This window comes from Bos mutus, chromosome 12 (assembly GCF_027580195.1).
Source record: "Bos mutus isolate GX-2022 chromosome 12, NWIPB_WYAK_1.1, whole genome shotgun sequence".
Taxonomy (NCBI): Eukaryota; Metazoa; Chordata; class Mammalia; order Artiodactyla; family Bovidae; genus Bos; species Bos mutus.
This window is the reverse complement of record NC_091628.1, coordinates 81,195,236-81,217,375: the sequence shown is the minus strand read 5'-3', so window position 1 is coordinate 81,217,375 and position 22,140 is coordinate 81,195,236. Positions and strand designations below refer to the sequence as shown.

Genomic DNA, 22,140 nt, shown 5'->3' with positions numbered 1-22,140 from the left:
CTCAAATTCCTCTTACCCTACATCAGAACTGGTCCTACTGACTGGACCACAGGTTCAAATGCAGAGGGAGGTCAAGGTGAGCCATGACTGTGGGAAGAGTGGGTGCCAGGTGAACAGGTGATGAAGCCAGGTGAGTGAAAGAATGGTTGTTTCTCCTTGATGCTGGTCTGATCAGAAAACAATGGCCCTGGGACTTCCCTGGTGGTCCATTGGTCAAGACTCCATGCTTCCACTACAGGAGGCAAGGGTTCGATCCCTGGCCAGGGAAGTTTCACATGCTGTGTGGTATGGCCAAAAAGAGAAAGAAAGAAAACAACAGCCTTAAGTCACGGCAGATTTGGTGAGCATCATGGGAAGAAATATTTTACCAGTGAAGTTTTGGGTTCATGATCTTATCGTCAGACATACGACATACGAGAGCAGACTGCTGTCATCTTTGGGACTAAGGCATTGCTAGAAAGGGCATGGTGAGCTTGGCCCTGTGTTTGCTGGGCAGAAGTCAAATGTCAGCTTTTATGTAGGTGGAAATTAAGAGGAAAGGGGTAACAGGTGAATAGCAGACAGAATAAGAAATTTTAAAATATGAATTAAAGAGAAAAGATCCATGCTGCCTGGGACTGCCATAAAAAAAGCACACCAGCTAGTTGACTTAAAACAACAGAAATTTATTGTCTCACACTTCTGGGGGCTGTGCTCTCCTGAAACCTAGAGGGAAGAATCCTCCCTTGCTTTTTCCATTTTCGGGGTTTTCTCAGAAATACTTGGTGTTCCCTGGCTTAGAGATACAGGCACTTCAGTCTCTGCCTCTGTGGTCACGTGGCATTGTCCCTGTGTCTGTCTGGGACATCTTCTCACAAGGACATCAATCATGGTCCACTTTGGCCCCACTTGACTCCATTACGACATCATCTTAACTAATTATACCTGCAATTACTCTTTTTGCAAATAAAAGCAAACCCTCAGATATTCCTGGGGTTAGGAATTCAACAGATATTTTTTTTGGGAGGGTGGGTGTTACACAATTCAACTCAAAACAGGGAGAGAACTAAAGATGTAGGTAAAGAGGGTCCTGAATTTAGTTTTCCATAATAAAAATAGAAAAGATAAAGTCAATAAGCAAAGTAAAGTGGCATATGATGGTCAGTCTTTAGTACTTTCCTTTGTTTTCCAGCTTATTTCCTAAAATTTAGGAAATATTTCCATGTGTTCTTTTTTCCCTCTTTAAATCAGCTGCTATGGTAATGCTATTCCTAAGTATGCATATTTCTATGGAATTTCTATAGATTTACAATAATAAATATTACTAGTAATGGAAATAAGAGTGATAAGGTGTTTCCTGCACAAAATCATTATGATTATCTCCACTTGGGAAAATAATAATTACAAAATTAAATGAATATGTGTTATGGCTGCACCATGAAACATGCAGAATCTTAGTTCCCTGACTAGGGCTCGAACCTGAGCCCTCTCAACCTCTGCAGTAGAAGCACAGAGTTTTAAACAATGGACTACCAGGGAAGTTCGTAAAAGAATATATCTTGTTTTAGGACATTATGTTGAACATATCAAATCAACATGCTATCACTGCTCAGCATGACCTGGCCATGAGATGCACAGCAAAATTAAATATCTGAGCCAATAATGACCCTCACATCTCTGAGTAAGCCAGTGAGAGACAAGCTCCCACTTCTGTTGATACAACCCTGGGGGATGTAGATCTCGGTTGTTAGCCTTGCCCAAATGGACAGGAGGCGACTGGGCAGATTCCTAAGAGGACATATCGTGGGCAGGGCATGAGGTTATGAAGTTTGGCACGTCTGTCCTGTTTTGATGGTGCCCTGAAATCCAGCCTGCACCCTGACAAGGATCCAGGACAGCTACATCATGGGCCAGGATGAGTCATGTGGTATGAATCCTCAGCCATCTCCATCAAGGGGAGGAGAATGCTGGCCCAGTAAAAACGTCCTGCCCTGTGGCCTGTGGTAAGAGGATAAGGGGAATTGGTCATTTGGCCTCAATGCCTCCTTTCCACTTTTGGCAGATGATGCTGTTGTCTCAACCATAGCCTCTTTGCCCATGTTGAAGGTCATCTAGAGCTTCAGGGACAATTGTAAAAGTACGTGTGTCTCTCTGCCCGAGGGCTTTCTCTGCATGCACGAGCATGGCTGAAAGCACAGCGGGGTGTTATAACCCTCAGGAGCAACTCTTATCCAATGAGAAAGGGAGTTGGTACGAAAATAGCTCGGCTTCCTTGCCTGCTAGTGAGCTAGTTGTGAGATGCTTTCTGGTCAGACTCTTAGAAGGTCTCTAGTAGGACTCCTGAGAAGGCAATGGCACCCCACTCCAGTACTCTTGCCTGGAAAATCCCATGGGCGGAGGAGCCTGATGGGTTGCAGTCCATGGAGTCTCAAAGAGTCGGACACGACTGAGCGACTTCACTTTCACTTTTCACTTTCATGCACTGGAGAAGGAAATGGCAACCCCTCCAGTGTTCTTGCCTGGAGAATCCCAGGGACGGTGGAGCCTGATGGGATGCCGTCTATGGGGTCGCACAGAGTCGGACATGACTGAAGTGACTTAGCAGCAGCAGCAGCAGCAGTAGGACTCACTTCCAAGTGCTCACAGCTGTAACCCACTCATTATTGACCACCCTCTTCCCCTCACTTCCCTAGGTCCTCACCATGCTTCCTAGAGTCACCTCTCAAATGGAGGGGTGGGATTTGCACCGAAATTGTCTCAAGGTTGGCTTTTGGGAGAACATGAACTAACAGCACTACATCCAATAGCTTCTTTGAATGAGGAATATTCAACTTGCTTAAACAACACGGACGGGCTAGGAAATGAAGGTGTGGTGTTGACCACCCTGCAATGGGAAGTTAGGTATCCATTCTACTTTTATTACTGCTCTTGTACTATGAGCAAGACCCCGTCCACTAGATCAAAATTACCCTCAGAGGAAAAAAATGGATAAGGAACAGAATAATCCTATTTGTGAACAATATAACTTACAAATATTCTAACCAACAGTTAGTGTTATGGAATATGTATGGTCATATTAATAAAGAGCTTCTATGTCTCCTATTATGTCATATACCTAAAAACAAGCCATAAGAAAGCGTCTTTTACACCTGATATGTAATTTTGAAGATGCCCGAAGACTGCATGGTCTTTGTTCACATTAGGCCATCCAGAACCCAACTGTACGTGCTAAGTCGCTTCAGTCATGTCCAACTCTTTGCAACCTGACTGTAGCCTGCCAGGCTCCTCCTTCCATGGGATTCTCCAGGCAAGAATATTGGAGTGGGTTGACATTTCCTCCTCCAGGGGATCTTCCTGGCCCAGGGATCGAACCTGCATCTCTTACATCTCCTGCCTTGGCAGGTGGGTTCTTTACCATTAGTGCCACATGGGAAGCCCACCCAATTACAGTCTGTCAAATGTATGCATGGCATATACAATATAGTCTAATGGCTCTCAATTCTAGGAGATGCAACTCTCCCTTTTATAACAAATATTCTGTAATTCTAATACCCTAAATGAAACTCAGGAAAATATGCTATGCATAATTTTAATAATCAATATAACACCATTACTTTTATGCAATGAAACAAAGGAAAGAAATGTATAAGAAATTAATACATATTTTAATCTGTGGGTTTGGACATGACTATAGTAGGAGATGAGCTTCCCTCGTGGCTCAGTGGTTAGATAATCCACCTGCAATGCAGGAGACGAGGGTTTGATCCCTGGGTTGGGAAGATCCCCTGGAGAAGGAAATGGCAACCCATTCCAGTATTCTTGCCTGAGAAATCCCATGGATAGATGAGCCTGGTGGGCTACAGCCCAGGGGGACCCGAAAGAGTCCTACATGACTGACTAAGCAGCAACAACACTAGCATTCCCCTGTAAATAGAAGTCAGAAGATCAGAAGTGATGCCACACAGGAGGTATAGGAAAATGAATGCACAGCAGAAAAATAACTAATGGAGGTTGAGAACGTGCACACGTGGTACCAGCAGACCAGATTATGTTTGTGACATGGGAAAGACAAGGAACCTTCACTTGGCCTCCAAGAAAGAGCAGATGGTCAGAGTGAAGATGAGGACGTTCGACTGTCTCACAATCAGGCTCCATATGAGTTGCTTTAAAATACTTCCCTATGCATTGAGTGGTAGTGATGAAGTCTGACAGAAAACTGATTTCCCGTTCTGACACCCCACCACGTGTTAGGGCATATGATCCGTCTCTAGAACTCAGACTCTGGAGACTACAGCCTTTGCTATGTGATAGAAAACAGAGAAGAGAGGAAGAAAGGAAAGAAGGAAGGGAGGGAGGGAGAGAGAGAGAAAGAGGGAGAGGAAGAAAGAAAGGAAGGGGAAAAGAAAGAAAATGAAAAAAAACTCTAATGAGGTGGACTTCTAAAGATGGTACTGGAGGAAGACTGGGGGTCGGGGATACAAATCAACCCATCACTTCTGTTAAAAACAAACAAACAAACCCACCCTTTGATTTCCATATGTAATTTTCTCAGCACAGCCTTCTTACCACTGTGCCGCACAAACAGGAAAGCCAGAGGCGGGATGGTACCATCGTGTCTGTACCCCATCCTGAGCTTTAACCACCTAAGGTCACCCTTCCCAACCACAGCCCTTGCTCTGCCACCAGAGCCTCTGCCCACTCACATTGGGGTTGAAGCGCTGGTGAACTGCACCGCTGTGGGGGGGGGGTGGGTACCCCTGAGTGACTGACAGGAATCAGTGGATAAATACCCCAGCTCCCTCCCCTTCTGAAGCCAGGATTCTAGGGCATTGGCTTAGCTGCCTACAGTGCTGATTCGTTTGATGATTCATCTCTATTGGCTTCCATCCTTTCCTTCCCATTCTCTTTTTCAAAAAAGAGTGGTCCCTTTTTAGGACTGCTGCTGCTGCTAAGTCGCTTTAGTCGTCGCTTCAGTCATGTCCGACTCTGTGTGACCCCATGGACTGCAGCCTACCAGGCTCCTCCGTCCACGGGGGTTTCCAGGCAAGAGTACTGACTACCGCCAGACAAACTTGAAACTGAATTTGAAACTTTGCCTCAGAGTCTGCTTTTGGGAGACTCAAACTAAAACAGGAGCAGCACGGGTAGTTTAGACAGTAAAGAATCTGTCTGCAATGCAGGAGACGTGGGTTCGATCCCTGGGTTGGGAAGATCCCCTGGAGAAGGAAATGGCTACCCACTCCAGTATTCTTGACTGGAGAATTCCACGGACAGAAGAGCCTGGGGGGCTACAGTCCGTGGGGTCGCAGAGTTGGACACAACCAAGCGACTTCAGACCAGAAACTAAAAGAGATGGTAATAATCTGAAATATTTAAAAATTTTTTGATTGATCAAATTTAAAGATGTTCTAATTCTGTCAAAAGAAATCTCAAATGTTCTGTTACACTTTGTTCCTTTTGCCAGAATTATTTCACTTCTTCACCTAAATATATAACTCTTCACCTAAATAGGCTGTTGGAAATAACTATAATAATGTAGTTCCCTTGTTGTTTAGTTGCTAAGTTGTGTCTGATTCTTTCCAACCCAATGGAGTGCAGTATGCCAGGCTTCCCTGTCCTTCACCATCTCCTGGAGTTTGCTCAAACTCAAGTCCATTGTTCACTTACAAAGGCTTTCTTACCTCTCCTCGCTATTCTTTGGAACTCTGCATTCAGACGGGTGTATCCTTCCTTTTCACGGACATGAGTTTGAGTAAACTCTGGGAGAAATAGTGAAGGACACGGAACCCTGGCCTGCAGCAGTCCACGGGGTCAGAAAGAATCAGACAGGACTGAGCGACTCAATAAAAACATGTCCATTAAGTCGGTGATGCCATCCAAACAACTCATCCTCTGTCGTCCCCTTCTCTTCCTGCCTTCAATCTTTCCCAGTGTCAGGGTCTTCTCCAATGAGTTGGTTCTTCGCAACAGGTGTCCAAAGCCTCCCCATATATGTTCTTTAAGATCTGTGTGCATGCTTGGTCACTCAGTCGTGTCCGACTGTTTGCGAGCCCACGAACTGTAGCCCGCCAGGATCCTCTGTCCATGGAATCCTCCAGGCAAGAAAACTTGAGTTTCCATGCCCTCCTCCAGGGGATCTTCCCGACCCAGGAATCCAACCCGGGTCTCCCACTTTGCAGGCGGATTCTTTACCAGCCGAGATACCAGGGATGCCCTCTTTAACGACCGCATAACATTAAAGTTTTCAAGCTCAACCTCCCTTTAAAAGAAAACTTGCTTTCAGTTCAGTTCAGTCGCTCAGTCGTGTCTGACTCTTTGCGACCCCATGAATCGCAGCACGCCAGGCCTCCCTGTACATCACCAACTCCCAGAGTTCACTCAGACTCACGTCCATCGAGTCAGTGATGCCATCCAGCTATCTCATCCTCTGTCGTCCCCTTTTCCTCCTGTCCCCAATCCCTCCCAGCATGAGAGTACTTTCCAATGAGTCAACTCTTCGCATGAAGTGGCCAAAGTACTGGAGTTTCAGCTTCAGCATCATTCCTTCAAAGAACACCCAGGACCGATCTCCTACTAAGGAGTAAAAATTTTACAAGGAGAAAAAAAATTTTTTTTAATGGCAAGCGTCCGTTTAAGGACTCCATGACAGAAGTCTGGGGAGTCGGTTCGCTCCGCCACAGACTCACCGCGGCTAGTGACATGACACGGGCCACCGCGGCGGGGAGGGGTTGAGGGTCCAGGGACCACGGCACTCGGCGCTTTTTGTGGGGATTTTGCGAGAGACTGACACGGGACAAGGCGGAGGGGACAGCTGGACCGCCCTGCTCCCCACGACAAGGACGGCCTTCCAGCTCCGAGTCCTCTTCCATCCGAGAAGCTGTCTGTATAGCACGCGGCCGGACACCGGAACGCTAGGCGGTCGTGTCAACAGTCAGCCGGGGAGCCGGCTCCGTGACGGCCCAGAAAGGACTGAGCACGCGCGGAACGCGCCTGGCGCCAAGCGGAGAGGAAATGTCCCCCGCGCCGGCGTTCCGGAGGCATATGTTGCTTTGGTGTCTCCACGGGGCGAGGGGCGGCGCTAAAGTACTAATGCGGTCTCCGCAGAGTTACACCCACTCCTCCCACAAGCCATTCCCACTCCTTTCCCAAGGCTCCCGCGGCCGTCAGGAAAATCCAAAGAGGCGAACCCCTTTCACTTCGGACGCACTTCCCTTTCACGGCAGGAAGTAGGTGAGGCGGGGGAGCGGGCTGGGGAAAAAAAAAAAAAACCAACGGACGAGCCGCGCATGCGTTGTTCTCTGGCGGCCTCTGGTGTGGAGTCGAGTAGCCCGATTCGTCGCTCCGCCCGGAGTGCGCCTGCGCGGTCACAGGGTTTTTCTCCACACAGCCCCCCCTCTTCAGTCTCCGCTTCCCCTCCCCCTGTCCCCCGCGGGGCTCTGGGTCCGGCGCCGGGACCATGTTCACCAGCACCGGCTCCAGTGGGCTTTGTGAGTACCGGCCGCCGCCATCCTGGTTGTGTCCCCTAGACGGCACCCTTGGGTACCTCCTTGAGGAGGCTGGGGGCGGCAGGGATTCGGCGGTTGCAGGAGGTTTTGTGTGTGTGTGTGTATGTGTGTGTGTGTGTGGTCGGCGGGCGGGGGGTGGGGGGGCGGATCTTCCATCCCCGTTGCCAGAACCTTGGTAGTTCCTGCCCCTTGGGGCCAGCGGTCACCGCCCCCGTCTCAGCCTGGAGTGGCCAGTGAGGACTGAGTCCCGCCTCCAGCTCCCCTCGCCCCCAACCCGCCTGTGAGCCCCAGGTTCGATGCTCAGGTGCTCCCGGGGCTGCCGCCAAGTGGGCTGGGCAGTTAGGGTCCGGCTGGGTTGCCTGGTGTTCTGGCCTGGCTTCTTGCCCTCAGCGGAGAAACCAGAGGCTGAGGCGATGCTGGAAACCTGCTCCATTCATTTTAGGCTACCGAGGGACCCCAACTGGCTTCCCTCAGATGCAGATTTCAAACCTCTGCTTCAGAACCTGACCCCTTAGTTTTACTTCGATTTTTTTTTTCCTCCTCAGCCTCTCTTAGGAGTATTTAGATAAACAAAAACTGATTAAAAGTACTTGAAAGTGGAAGGAAGTTTAGAAGGAGTTTGGCACAAGCAGGGCCGTTGCTGCTGGATGTTGTTATATTTTAGTGGAGTATCAGCGGTGGGGTGTCAACAGATGGAGGGTAGAGAAATATAGAGAGCCTTTTAAACAGCTTTCTTTTTCTCGCTGAAATGGCCTAATTGACTCAAGGAAATGGCAACCCACTCCAGTATTCTTGCCTGGAGAATCCCATGGATGGAGGAGTCTGGTGGGCTACAGTCCACGGGCTCTCAAAGAGTCGGACACGACTGAGCGACTTAACTTTCACTAACTTTCAAGATGGACTGTATGTCAGCTGACCAGCATTGAGGTTAGGCATTGACAGAGCAACAGCGAACTGTTTGAATAGCTACAGTTTTTGCAACTGCTTGTCTGTTCATGCTTATCTCCAAATGTGTGAAGTTAATCTTACCAAGTACAGAGGCAGTTGACATTTCCAAATGTTCATGATCTCTTGTGAAAGCTAGGAATCTTTTCGAGAACACAGATCGCATTATTGACCAGGGGATTTTTGCAGAAATTAACACCTGTGGTCAGCAGTTTGTTACATAAGTGAGTATTAATATGTCTCTGGTCAATAAACGTTCTGGTAACAAAAGATGTATTAAGATACCTGGTCAGTAAATTGATGTCTTAGTCTGGGAGTAAGTTAGTATCAGGGTGACAGGCATAATTATAAATCTTCCTCACTGCTCAGCTTCTCAGGTTTTGAAGTGGGCTTAGTATTTATGATTTCCCTTGTTTCATGATTTGATTTATGGCATTTTTCAAGCACTGGCCTCAGAGTACCTTAACAGCTACTAGGTAGTTAATCTTCCTCAGAGTACCTTTTGGATAGAGAACATCATGACTGTTGAAACTGATAGTTGAGAAGGTGGTGTGTTTTTCCTGTGATCCTACTATGAGCCATACACTGCTGAATAGGAAATTAGCGGTTGTTATTGTTCAGTCGGTCAGTCATGTCCGACTCTGGGACCCAGTGGACTGCAGCACCCCAGGCCTCCCTGTCCTTCACTCTCCCGTGGAGTTTGCCCAAATTCATGTCCATTCATGCCATCCAACCATCTCGTCTTCTGTCGTCCCCTTCTCCTCCTGCCCTCACTTTCCCAGCATCAGGGTCTTTTCCAATAAGTCGACTCTACATCAGGTGGCCAAAGTATTGGAGCTTCAGCTTCAGCATCAGTCCTTCCAATGAATATTCAGGGTTGATTTCTTTTAGGATGGACTAGTTTGATCTCCTTGCAGTCCAAGGAACTCTCAAGAGTCTCCTCCAGCACCACAATCAATGGTAGAATTCTTCAGTCTTATTTGTTTTCTTTCGTCATTTGAGCTATCCTTCCTTGTTAATCAAAAAACATTAAAAAACTAAAACAGCAAGCAAAATCTGTTACTGGTTACTATGCTCTGTTAGCCATTATGTTGCCAAAGTATATTCAAATTTGATATAAGGTGACTCTGGGGAAGGTAAGACATGCTTACTTGTGGCACATGGTTGATAAGTACTGATTTCTAGGATCCAAACTGCAGCCCAGGGAGAGGCCTAGGCCGGAGGCTACTCCTTAGCTGTCTTGCCTTGTTTCCGAAATAAATTTATCAGAAGCATAAAAATGGATGGAATGGCCATTCCTCAGAAGTCCATGTCTTATATGCTCCTTTAACAAACATTTTGAGCAACTCTTATGGGTTGGTTTCTGGAGATGTGACAACTCTTGCTGGGTTCTGGGGACTTGACATTGGACAAGTCTTGGTCCCAGTGTTTGCAGAGCTTATAGTGTTGTTTAGGCACCATTTTTTTTTTTCCTGGACTGGTCTTTTGGCAAGTCTAGGCAGGAAAATTTTCCTTGCTCCAAAGTTTTTCTTTGTAAGGCTCCCCACTGAAAGGGAAGTGATTTCCTTTAGATAAGTCGTGTGCCCTTTGGTAAATGAGAGTTCTGATCCTAAGTGTCCTGAGGATGAATGTTTGCCTAACCCTGCCCCAAGGCATGTTTTTTAAGGGAAAAATCCCTGCTCTTTCCTACCACCTGCATATTTCCCACCTCTGTGACTGGTAGATGATGGTGTTTGCGTATTACACTTGCTTTCCTCTCTCTCTCATTTATTTATTTATTCTGCAAGTGTCTGTTGACTACGTGCATAAGCCACATACAGTTTGTGTACAAAGGATAAAGTGGTACACAGGATGAAGCAGACCGGCATCCAATAAGTGTGTTACCATGGGATCGCACATAGTGGTAAGTGTCGTGAGGAAAATTCAAGGGTAGTGGCGTAGACTGTAGTTATAGAGGACTGTAGCAGGAAGCCAGAAGAATGCAAAGAATGCTGCTTTAGCTGTCGTGGTCAGAGAAGACGTTCAGGAAGGTGACCGAAATGGTGTGAAGGAGCCAGCAGCTGAGTTTTTGTTGGACAGTGTGCATCTTGCAGAAGGGGAGACACAAGTGCAGAGGCTCTCAAGCAGGCACAGCAGGGTGTTTTCCAGGTGTTGAAGAAAGCTGGTGCTCCCAGGGTCGTGAATCAAGCAAAAGGCATTTGCAACCATGTCTTTGAAACTGTACTGCTGTCGGGTAATTAGGACTGGATAAACGTGCGTAGGACTCGTGTTCATGCCTCATTTTAGATCCTTGCTTAGAGACGACTACATGTTGAGTAATAGATATATTATTTCTGACATTTATTAGTAAGTGGTCCCATGACTTACTTCACAGTGTACTCACTCTGACCGTGGATTCAAGCAACACTCCTTGGATGTCTGCTGCTGCTGCTAAGTCGTTTCAGTCATGTCCAACTCTGTGCGACCCCATAGACGGCAGTCCACCAGGCTCCCCCGTCCCTGGGATTCTCCAGGCAGGAACACTGGAGTGGGTTGCCATTCCCTTCTCCAATGCATGAAAGTGAAAAGGGAAAGTGAAGTCACTCAGTCGTGTCCAACTCTTAGTGACCCCATGGACTGCAGCCTACCAGGCTCCTCTGTCCATAGGATTCTCCAGGCAAGAGTACTGGAGTGGGGTGCCATTGCCTTCTCCCATTGTCTAATGTATTCCAATTTCAGGTCCCACCTTCAAGGAGTTCAGTGTTTAGTGGGAGAAAAGTTGACAGAAAGCAATGAGACAGTGTCTGTACTGGGTGCTTCGGGTTTCTGGCAGGGGTTGGTCTCGGGAGGGGAGAGGCGCTGTTAAGACTTCCATCGTGGGGCGATGCTTCAGCTGACTTTTGCGGCCTGAACACGAACTGCTCAGGCGTGCAAGCAGGGAGAGGGCCTCTGTGGGGCACGGAGCCTGGGCAGGGCCTGGCAGAGAGGCCAGAAGTGATGAGTTAGGGGATTGCTGATTCCGGCAGAGGGGAGCACTTCCTGCACAGAGGTGTGTGCAGTGACATCATTCAGAGGCCAGTGGGTCGAGGGCTGGGGATGGAACCTGAAGAGGAGACATAGCCAGCTGCCCCTCCCCAGGAACACAGACAGGAGCGGATGGTAGAGCCGAGTTTGGGAAGCAGGAGAAGGTGAAGTTGTGAAACTCTGGTTGGGGAGGCTTCATGCTGCTGTGGGCGGCAAAATGGAAGCTTCCCCTTGGGGATGCGAGCAGGGTTTTCCATACGCTGCCTGTGTCCTGGCTGCGAGAGCAGCCACGGAGCTTTCAGATTCCTGGTCCCATCCCCAGAGAGTCACATTCAGAAGAGCTAATGTGGCCATTAGAGATCTGAATTTTTAAAACCAGGGGGTTGATTCTGAGGGACAGATTTAGGTCAAGGCAATAGGGTGGCCAGCAGGAGGGGCCCAGAGTCCAGCGGGAGAGGCTGATGGCTTCGGTGAAGGTGGGAGCAGTAGAGATAGACACGGGGGAGAAGGAGGATTCTAAAAATGTGTAGGCAGGTGGGCTGTGTCAGTAGAGCTCATGAGATCGGGAGAGAGAAAGGAGTTGAAGGTGACCGGGTAGACACGTTCCTGTTCACCGAGGCAGGGAGTGCAGAAACAGAGGGCTCAGTTGGGGGGAAGACATTTAGTGTCTGAGGGCCTGGGAAGTCCAGTTGGAGATAACCCAAGGGCCATCTGCAGAGAGGGAGCTGGCCTGGACACGGGCCATTACGTGGGGGTTGTGCCCTGGATGTGAATGACGACACCGGGAACAGCAAGTAGAGCTGGAAGGCTGAGGACAAACTTTCAGCTCAGTTCAGTTCGGTTCAGTCACACAGTTGTGTCCGACTCTTTGCGACCCCATGAATCGCAGCACGCCAGGCCTCCCTGTCCATCACCAACTCCTGGAGTTCACTCAAACTCAGGTCCATCGAGTCCGTGATGCCATCCAGCCATCTCATCCTCTGTCGTCCCCTTCTCCTCCTGCCCCCAATCCCTCCCAGCATCAGGGTCTTTTCCAATGAGTTAACCCTTTGCATGAAGTGGCCAAAGTACTGGAGTTGCAGCTTTAGCATCATTCCTTCCAAAGAAATCCCAGGGCTGATCTCCTTCAGAATGGACTGGTTGGATCTCCTTGCAGTCCAAGGGACTCTCAAGAGTCTTTTCCAACACCACAGTTCAAAAGCATCAATTCTTCAGTGCTCAGCTTTCTTCACAGTCCAACTCTCACATCCATACATGACCACAGGAAAAACCATAGCCTTGACTAGACGGACCTTTGTTGGCAAAGTAAAACTTTAGGCAGTTCCAAACCAGTGTTGAAGGCACAGTGGAGACAGGAGACAACAGAGTAGGCAGACATGGGTGTTTCTCTAGGAGAAAACTGTCCTCACCCGACCTAGTTTGATTTGCCTGCTTTCTTTGTAAACAAACTCCTGCAGCTTCTTCCCACTCTCTTATGGTGACTCTGATGGCCCGACTTCTGATCTCTTTGTCTCCAGTTTACAGCCCATTTCTGGCATCTTCCACTTCCAGTGTGGAGACCACGGTTGATTCCCCGAGTTGCGTTGCCGTTGAGACCCTTGGCGACCTGGGATCCCTGTCCTGCTGTCTCACCTGTCAAAACTCCAGCCTCGTCCTAATGTGTGGTGTCCATACAAGCTGAGTCCTGGCATGGCTGCTCAGTTACATTTCTTGGATTCCATTGTCTCATCATCCAGGCTGTTCCCACGCTTACTCCATCCCAGATACAAGGGCCATGGGTGTTGGCACCCATGGCCATGCCTGGGCACATCCTTTCGCTAACTTGTTTGTATCTATTCTTCAGCAGGTGTTAGAGGAGACGTGCTAATGTAGGTGATGTTCGAGCTGATTTTGGAGGGACGAGTAAGGGTTTGTCAGGCATGTGAACGTAGTTCTTTTTTTCCCCCCAATCTCAAAGAATTCTTCTAATTGAGGCCCACCGTTTGTCTATTCTTAATTCATTCTTTTAAAACGTATTTTTGTTATTTATTTGGCTGCATTGGGTCTTAGTTGCAGCATGTGGGATCTGGTTCCCTGACCAGGGATTGAACCTGCGGCTCCGGCATTGGGAGCTCAGAGTCTTAACCACTGGGCAACCAGGGAAGTCATCCTCTGCTGCCTTTTCTAGTGACACTCCCTCCTCTCTTCTGGCACAAGTTAAAGCTGGTGCTTTCTCCTGTGGGCTCTTCGGAGATCCCCAGGATATTTCAGATCCCTATTCTGTGGAAAGTAAAAGTGAAAGTGAAGTCCCTCAGTCATGTCCGACTCTTTGTGACCCCACAGACTGTAGCCTACCAGGCTCCTCCGTCCATGGGATTTTCCAGACAAGAGTGCTGGAGTGGATTGCCATTTCCTTCTCCAGGGAATCTTCCAACCCAGGAATCAAACCCGGGTCTCCCGCATTGCAGGCTGATGCTTTACCATCTGAGCCACCAGGGAAGCTCTAGTTCTGTGGAAAGGAGATGTTATTCCCTGTTTTTTTCAGGTGGTTGTGAAGATGAAAACATTTATCATGTGTAAACTCCTAGAGTTTTGCATAGTAAATAAGTAGGGTAAAGTATTTTTTTTCTTTTTCTTTTTTAATTAATTTATTTTGAATTGAAGGATAGTTGCTTTACAATATTGTGTTGGTTTCTGCCATACATCACCACAAATCAACCATAGGTATACATGTGTCCCTCCCTCTTGAACCTTCCTCCTACCTCCCACCACATCCCATCCCTCTAAGTTGTCACAGAGCCCCGGTTTGAGTTCCCTGTGTCATACAGCAGAGAGACTCCTCTAGTAACAACCTATGGAAATGATCCCTGAAAGTATAGTCTTAGAGTGAAGTATTTTTAACTGGAGACTTCTTTGGAGTCTTAAAAATACAGAAGCATAACCACTTCATCCATTGACCGTGTTCTGTATGTGCCCAACTGCTAATGACTTTGTTTCTTCTTCCCTACCAAGCTTCTTGAAAGATGTCTTCACTTTTTTTCCTTTCTCACCTCCCTTCACTCTTAAGCTGTGCAGTTAATTAGCTGTTTGTTTTTTTATTCTGATGGTCACCGGCTGTGGCCTTGCGTTCACCGTGCCTGCTTCCCTCCCCCACATACCACCGAGAGTGAGTGACCGGAGACTTCCTTGTCCACATACGGGCCTCTCACTCCTTGTCTTAGTGGAATGTTCTCTCACACTGGCCTTGATGAACACTTTTTGTGCAATTTTTTTTTTTAAATGGAAGTGTCGTTGATTTACAATCTTATATTAGTGTCAGGTGTATAGCATAGTGATTCCAGTTTTTATAGATTGCCTTCCATTCAAAGTTATTATAAAATATTGGCCATATTCCCTGTGCTGTACATTACCTCCTTGTATCTTATTTATTTTATACCTGGTAGTCTGTACCTTTCTAAAATTCCTTGTTCTTTGACTTTCTCCTCTCATCTCCTGACGACATCTACTTAGTTTCTTTCACATCCTCAGGGGCTCCTGAATTCGGCTATAAGTTATTGTCACTTTAAGATGAGCAGTTTCAGTGGATCATTAAGGCCAAAACCTATTTCTGTCGAAGTAAAGAGTGAACTAAAGGTTGTTGTTGCTTAGTTGCTAAGCCATATCCGACTCTTAGTGACCCCATGGACTATAGCCCCCAGGCTCCACTGTCCGTGGGGATTCTTCAGGCAAGAATACTGGAGTGGGTTGCCATTTTCTTTCCCAGGGCATCTTCCCAACCAGGGATGGAACCTGGGTCTCTTGCATTGGCAGGTGGATTCTTTACCACTGAGCCACCAGGGAAGCCCATGAGCCAAAAGTAGAGAGTAGAAATAGAGTGGATTGTTGGGATGGACAGCTGAGCGAGTCTCAGGAAGACAGAGCTGGAGTCAGCCCTTTGGAGATTCGGATGGTTGTCAGTACCCAAGGGTATCATGCTAACTAAAGCTCACATAGCCCTGAGTTGGGAACCAGTATAAATTTATCGGAGTGCAAAATTCATTCTCAGCTGAGCTGGAAATTTCCTTTGAGTGAAACTCTTCTTTCTTTATCCAGAAACCTTAGTTAGGAAGCTTGAGTCAAATGCAGTTGATGAATCCGCAGTAACCGTGGTGCCAGCCTATGGTAAGGACAGTATTCTCACTCTAGAGATGGGTGGGCTGTAAGGACCAGTGGGTCACTCAGGGTCTACAAACCCCACCCTCATTTCAGCTTTAGGATATTGCCTCAGAAGCCGAGCACTCTGACCAGCATCACGCTGACACGACACTTCCATAGTTCCCCACTGCGGCTGTGGTGGTGCTCCCAGGAAGGGCCATACCACGTTCTGATCTATTCTTTCCTCAGATATGTACTCAGTGTGTTGAATACATAAGTAAGTTGTGGGAGATGATCAAAGTAAATATTTTTGTCTCTCACCATCTCTTTAAAATGCACTTGGCTTGGGAAGCTTTTTGCCTTTATGAAATGGCATCAGGCCTTACGACTTTTTATTCACTCTTTAAGTTACTGATTCAATGGCTGTTTACCGTACCCGTGAGTCAGCTATTCTTCTAGGAGCTTGGGATTCAGTAGTAAGTGAAAGACAAAAGGTGCATTCAGGTGGCAGTAACCTTAGGGAACAGAAGTCACAAAACATAAGCTCAGTTTAGAGATCGAAAGTACCCAGTTCAGTGTATTCAGCCTTCATTCAAAGGTAAGACTTTATCTCCCTCTTTCTCCCAGTTAAGATTTTATCCCTCTTTAGAGATTGAAAGTACCTAGTTCAGTTCATTCAGCCTTCATTCAAATTTAAGACTTTTCCTTCTTCTTTATCCCAATTGGGATTTGTAGCTAGTAATGCCTTGTCAGAGAAAGTGATGTAACTAGCTTCTGACCTTTTGTGTGCCAACTGACCCTGAAATTTCTAGTTTCTCCTTCCTGGTTTCTAGATGGGGCAGAGTGGGAGGACGAAGGAATGGTGAGGAGCTCAGACTGTTCTATGCTTCTCTCCGCGCCTGGCCAGTGGTTTAAGCTGACTCTGTCCTATAGGTTCTTGCAGTGTCTGGGGAGGCACTCATGTGGGTTGCTCCCCTGACCTCTGGGGGATGTATTATTAGGCTGGTGGGCTTCATTTGGTGACTCTTCCTTAGCTTCCTGAAACTTAGGTCCGTCTGCAGTTTCTTCCTTCTAAGGCCTGTTTGGCTTGCTTGAGGGTACCGTTGGACAAATCAAAGACGACGCCTCTGGCTTGTGGTCCACCTCTGCTCTGCTGGAATTGCTGATTCTTTGCCCTGGTCGTGCATTTTTTATCACATTGATCAACATGGCTTCTCCTCCTTCTGCTTTCCAGAAACCCACTGTACCCCCCACCTCCTATCAGGGCTCACGTATTTAGTTCACCCCTTGCTCGGCTTGACGCGAGGGCCTGGATGTACGCACAGTGAGTTGGTGGTTCGCTCCACTCGTCTTCCTCGTGATGTCCTCTCTCCACAGCAGAGAGCTCTCACCCTTCTGCTCTTTATACTCATGATCTGACTGAGAGGACTCTCTTGGTGCTCTTTCTTTGTAAACTCTGCATTTTGGTTGTGGAATCTCCCTTTGGTATTCAGCGACTCTTGTATTAATATTTCAGTACCTCAGTGAAACCTGCAATTTTGCCATCTTGTTTTAGTTAGGTTTCTGTTTTGAGGGCCAAGGATTACTTGGCTGGCCTCTTTAGAGGTGACTTTGTGTATTTGTGTTCAGATTTCATTCCTTGTTGCAGTAAGGGATTAACTGAGCAGGCCTGGTTTGCCCTGTTGCCCTGTAAAACCAGTTGCTTTTAATGCCTGATTCTTGGGGATAAGCTGCTTCCCAGATTTCTTCAGTTTTGAGGGAGTGTATTTTTTGAAACAAGGAGATCCAACCAGTCCATTCAAAAGGAGATCAGTACTGGGTATTCTTTGGAAGGAATGATGCTAAAGCTGAAACTCCAGTACTTTGGCCACCTCATGCGAAGAGTTAACTCATTGGAAAAGACTCTGATGCTGGGAGGGATTGGAGGCAGGAGGAGAAGGGGATGACAGAGGATGAGATGGGTGGATGGCATCACCAACTTGATGGACGTGAGTTTGAGTGAACTCCTGGAGTTGGTGATGGACAGGGAGGCCTGGCGAGCTGCGATTCATGGGGTCGCAAAGAGTCAGACACGACTGAGCAACTGAACTGAACTGATTTTTTGAAACGCTTGAGAAATACAGTACTCTTTATTCAAGAATTTTGATTGAGAAGGAAAGACATATTAAGTAGGAAAGGGCAAACCTGAGCAAGGGTGCTTTTAAAAACAATGTTTTTCTTTTCAATCTAAAGTAAGATTAACCACATTATAGAAAGCTTGCAAGATAGAGAAAAACCACAGTTAGCATTTCAGTTAATTTTCTTAATCTTTTCCCCTCTATACATTTATGTTCTTGTTTTAAAGTAACTGATTTTGTTATTGTAAAATGAATACATGGTCACCAAAGAAAATTCTGAAATATGGAAAAGTAGTGGGAAAAAATAAAAACATCATTTATTAACATCTTGGTGTTTATACTTTTTCCATTGCAAAAATGAATATCCAAATTAATAATTAAGTTTATCACACTTGAATACTATTTTCTAACTTGCTTTTATTTCATGCAACACACTTAAAATGCAGTCATAATGACTGTATGTATATTCTGCTGTTTTTTCTTTTGTCATAAGCATTTTCTTAGTATACTATTCTTGCAGTTAGGTTTGTGCTTCCCTCCGTTGTTTTTTTTTTTTCCATTATAGTAATGCTGAGAGCATCTTAATTTTCAAATATCCCTAGGAGTAAAAGAAGACTAAATAAAGAGTGTTTTAACTTTTGATACTGCCAAATTCTAGCCCCACAGGATGGTACCTACAACTTTACCAGCCATTTTAAGGGAGAAAATATTGGTTTACTTAAGTTACCACGTTGAATTTTCACAGTAGCTCTAGGTATTGTTACTCTTTTTTTCTGCAAATGAGTATGTTGAGGCTCAGAGTGTAATTTGTCCAAATTATGTGGAAGAGCTAAGACTGAGCTCAGGTTTGCCTGCCTCCAAAGCCAGTGGTTTTTTCCGCTGTGTCATGCCACATTAGAGACTAAATTGATGTGAATTTAGTCTCTGACTAGGAGCAATGGGAATATAACTTCTAAGCCTTAGGAAAAACACCTGGGAAAAAGAATCATCATTTAAATGAGAGTTCTGTGTATCTCTGTAATTTTTCAATCAACAGCTAATAAAGTATGCATCATTACCCGTTTTACTTGTATCACAGTGTAAATTTTACTGTGTAACACTTACATGACAGTACTAGGCTCCATCTGAACAGCTGGTTAGTTCAGAACAACCCCGTGAGGTACTATTCTGAGTTATTCCTCGCAGTTTGCAGATGAGGAAGGTGAGGTGCAGGTATTTAAGTAACTTGTCCAGGATCGTAGCTGGTGAGGAGCAGGGCTAGACTTGGAATGCAGTCTGGCTCCCTGTTGTGTGTTGTCAACTAATGCACGCTACTACTGCTCAGACTCAAGTTTCTTTACATTTCTCTCTCTTGACCGCTTGACCCTGTTCATAGGCTCGTGATGAATACAGCAGCTCTGCTCAGCAGTGGGGCTTATTTCCCGGTCACTGAAAACGCACTCTGAGTCCTGGCACGTTGCTTTTCATTCCTCCCCTTGTGTCTGCTGCAGCTCCTTTCTCTCGGGTCCACCACGTTCCTTTTGTTGGCTTTCAGTCCATGAGTCTCCCTCTTTCTTCCTAAGCAGAACCAAAATCTTGTTCTGTTTTCGCTAGAGATGTTTTATGTCCTAATTAGGATTTTTTTTTTCTTGTAGGAACTAATATACTATGGTTATTTTTATTTGCATAGTGTTCTTTTTCCCTTCTCTTTCTTGATTAATAACTTGACTAATAAAGAGAAAGTAAAAAGAACACTATGCAAATAAAAACAGCCATAGTATATTCAGTCAGTTCAGTCACTCAGTCCTGTCTGACTCTTTCGACCCCATGAATCGCAGCACGCCAGGCCTCCCTGTCCATCACCAACTCCCAGAGTTCACTCAAATTCATGTCCATTGAGTCGATGATGCCATCCAGCCATCTCATCCTCTGTCGTCCCCTTCTCCCCCTGCCCCCAATCCCTCCCAGCATCAGGGTCTTTTCCAATGAGTCAACTCTTCACATGAGGTGGCCAAAGTACTGGAGTTTCAGCTTTAGCATCATTCCTTCCCATGAACACCTAGGACTGATCTCCTTTAGGATGAACTGGTTGGACCTCCTTGCACTCCAAGGGACTCTCAAGTCTTTGCCAACACCACAATTCAAAAGCATCAATTCTTCGGCGGTCGGCTTTCTTTACAGTCCAACTCTCACATCCATACATGACCACTGGAAAAACCAGAGCCTTGACGACAGACCTTTGTTGGCAAAGTAATGTCTCTGCTTTTGAATATGCTGTCTAGGTTGGTCATAACTTTCCTTCCAAGGAGTAAGCGTCTTTTAATGGCTGCAGTCACCATCTGCAGTGATTTTGGAACCCAGAAAAATAAAGTCTGACAGTTTCCACTGTTTCCCCATCTATTTGCCATGAAGTGATGGGACCAGGTGCCATGATCTTAGTTTTCTGAATGTTGAGCTTTAAGCCAACTTTTTCACTCTCCTCTTTCACTTTCATCAAGAGGCTTTTTAGTTCCTCTTCACTTTCTGCCATAAGGGTGGTGTCATCTGCATATCTGAGGTTATTGATATTTCTCCCGGCAATCTTGATTCCAGTTTGCACTTCTACCAGCCTAGCGTTTCTCATGATGTACTCTGCATAGAAGTTAAATAAGCAGGGTGACAATCAATATACAGCCTTGACGTATTCCTTTTCCTATTTGGAACCAGGCTGTTGTTCCATGTCCAGTTCTAACTCTTGCTTCCTGACCTGCATACAGGTTTCTCAAGAGGCAGGTCAGGTGGTCTGGTATTCCCATCTCTTTCAGAATTTTCCACGGTTTATTGTGATCCACACAGTCAAAGGCTTTGGCATAGTCAATAAAGCAGAAATAGATGTTTTTCTGGAACTCTCTTGCTTTTTCGATGATCCTGTGGTTGTTGGCAATTTGATCTCTGGTTCCTCTGCCTTTTCTAAAACCAGCTTGAACATCAGGAAGTTCACGGTTCATGTATTGCTGAAGCCTGGCTTGGACAATTTTGAGCATTACTTTACTAGCGTGTGAGATGAGTGCAATTGTGTGGTAGTTTGAGTATTCTTTTGCATTGCCTTTCTTTGGGATTGGAATGAAAACTGACCTTTTCCAGTCCTGTGGCCACTGCTGAGTTTTCCAAATGTGCTGGCATATTGAGTGCAGCACTTTCACAGCATCATCTTTCAGGATTTGAAATAGCTCAACTGGAATTCCATCACCTCCACTAGCTTTGTTCGTAGTGATGCTTTCTAAGGCCCACTTGACTTCTCATTCCAGGGTGTCTGGCTCTAGGTGACTGATCACACCATCGTGATTATCTGGGTCATATAGATGTTTCAAAAGATGTTTCAAAACATCAAAAGATGTTTCAAAAGAAACATCTTTTTTGTACAGTTCTCCTGTGTATTCTTGCCACCTCTTCTTAATATCTTCTGCTTCTGTTAGGTCCATACCACTTCTGTCCTTTATGGAGCCCATCTTTGCATGAAATGTTCCCTTGGTATCTCTAATTTTCTTGAAGAGATCTCTAGTCTTTCCCATTCTGTTGTTTTCCTCTATTTCTTTGCATTGATCTCTGAGGGAGGCTTTCTTATCTCTCCTTGCTATTCTTTGGAACTCTCCATTCAAGTGCTTATATCTTTCCTTTTCTCCTTTGCTTTTCACGTCTCTTCTTTTCACAGCTATCTGTAAGGCCTCCTCAGACAGCCATTTTGCTTTTTTGCATTTCTTTTCCATGGGGATGGTCTTGATCCCTGTCTCCTGTACAATGTCATGAACCTCTGTCCATAGTTCATCAGGCATTCTATCAGATCTAGTCCCTTAAATCTATTTCTTACTTCCACTGTATAATCATAAGGAATTTGATTTAGGTCATACCTGAATGGTTTAGTAGTTTTCCCTACTTTCTTTAATTAGCTCCTACCAAAAAAAAAAAAAAATCCTAATTAGGGAATGGCAGCCCACTACAGTATTCTTGCCTGGAGAATTCTCATGGACAGAGAAGCCTGGCGGGCTACAGTCCCTGGGTTGCAAAGAGTCGGACACGACTGAGCAACTAAGCATATTATCTACCTTGGGCTTCCCAGTGGCTCAGCAGTAAAGAATCTGCCTGCAATGCAGGAGATGTGAATTCAATCTCTGGGTCGGGAAGATCCCCTGAAGGAGGGCATGGCAACTCTGTCCAGTATTCTGCCTGGAGAATCGCATGGACAGAGGAGCCTGGTGGGCCACAATCCATAGGGTTGCAAAGAGTCAGACACGACTAAAGTGACTTAGCCCATTATCTGCCATTTCCACCTTTTTCCATTCTCAGCCTATGGCAGTATCAGTTTAAGTCAGAACGTACTTTAAATCAAGCTACTTTAAAAATGTATTTCTATGGAATTTTAATAAGTACAACCTGATAAAGAATATCATAAATAATAGTTGACTCCAACATTTTTGATGTGTGCTTTGTGGAACACACTGGTAGTGTGTGGGGCTGCCTAA

At 46.0% G+C, this 22,140-nt stretch overlaps 1 protein-coding gene across 3 annotated transcripts in view; it reads left to right on the top strand.

Annotated features, from left to right (window-relative positions):
• Positions 1–7,254: 7,254 nt before the first annotated feature.
• UBAC2 (UBA domain containing 2) overlaps positions 7,255–22,140 on the top strand; it is a 170,448-nt gene continuing 155,562 nt past the window's right edge. For 2 of the 3 annotated variants that reach the window (XM_070380789.1, XM_070380788.1), the window contains exon 1: positions 7,255–7,466. In XM_070380789.1, the coding sequence (XP_070236890.1) occupies positions 7,266–7,466 (201 nt within the window). In that variant the 5' untranslated portion in view covers positions 7,255–7,265. The remainder of the gene's footprint in view (positions 7,467–22,140) is intronic. The other variant, XM_005899251.2, reaches the window with a different exon arrangement.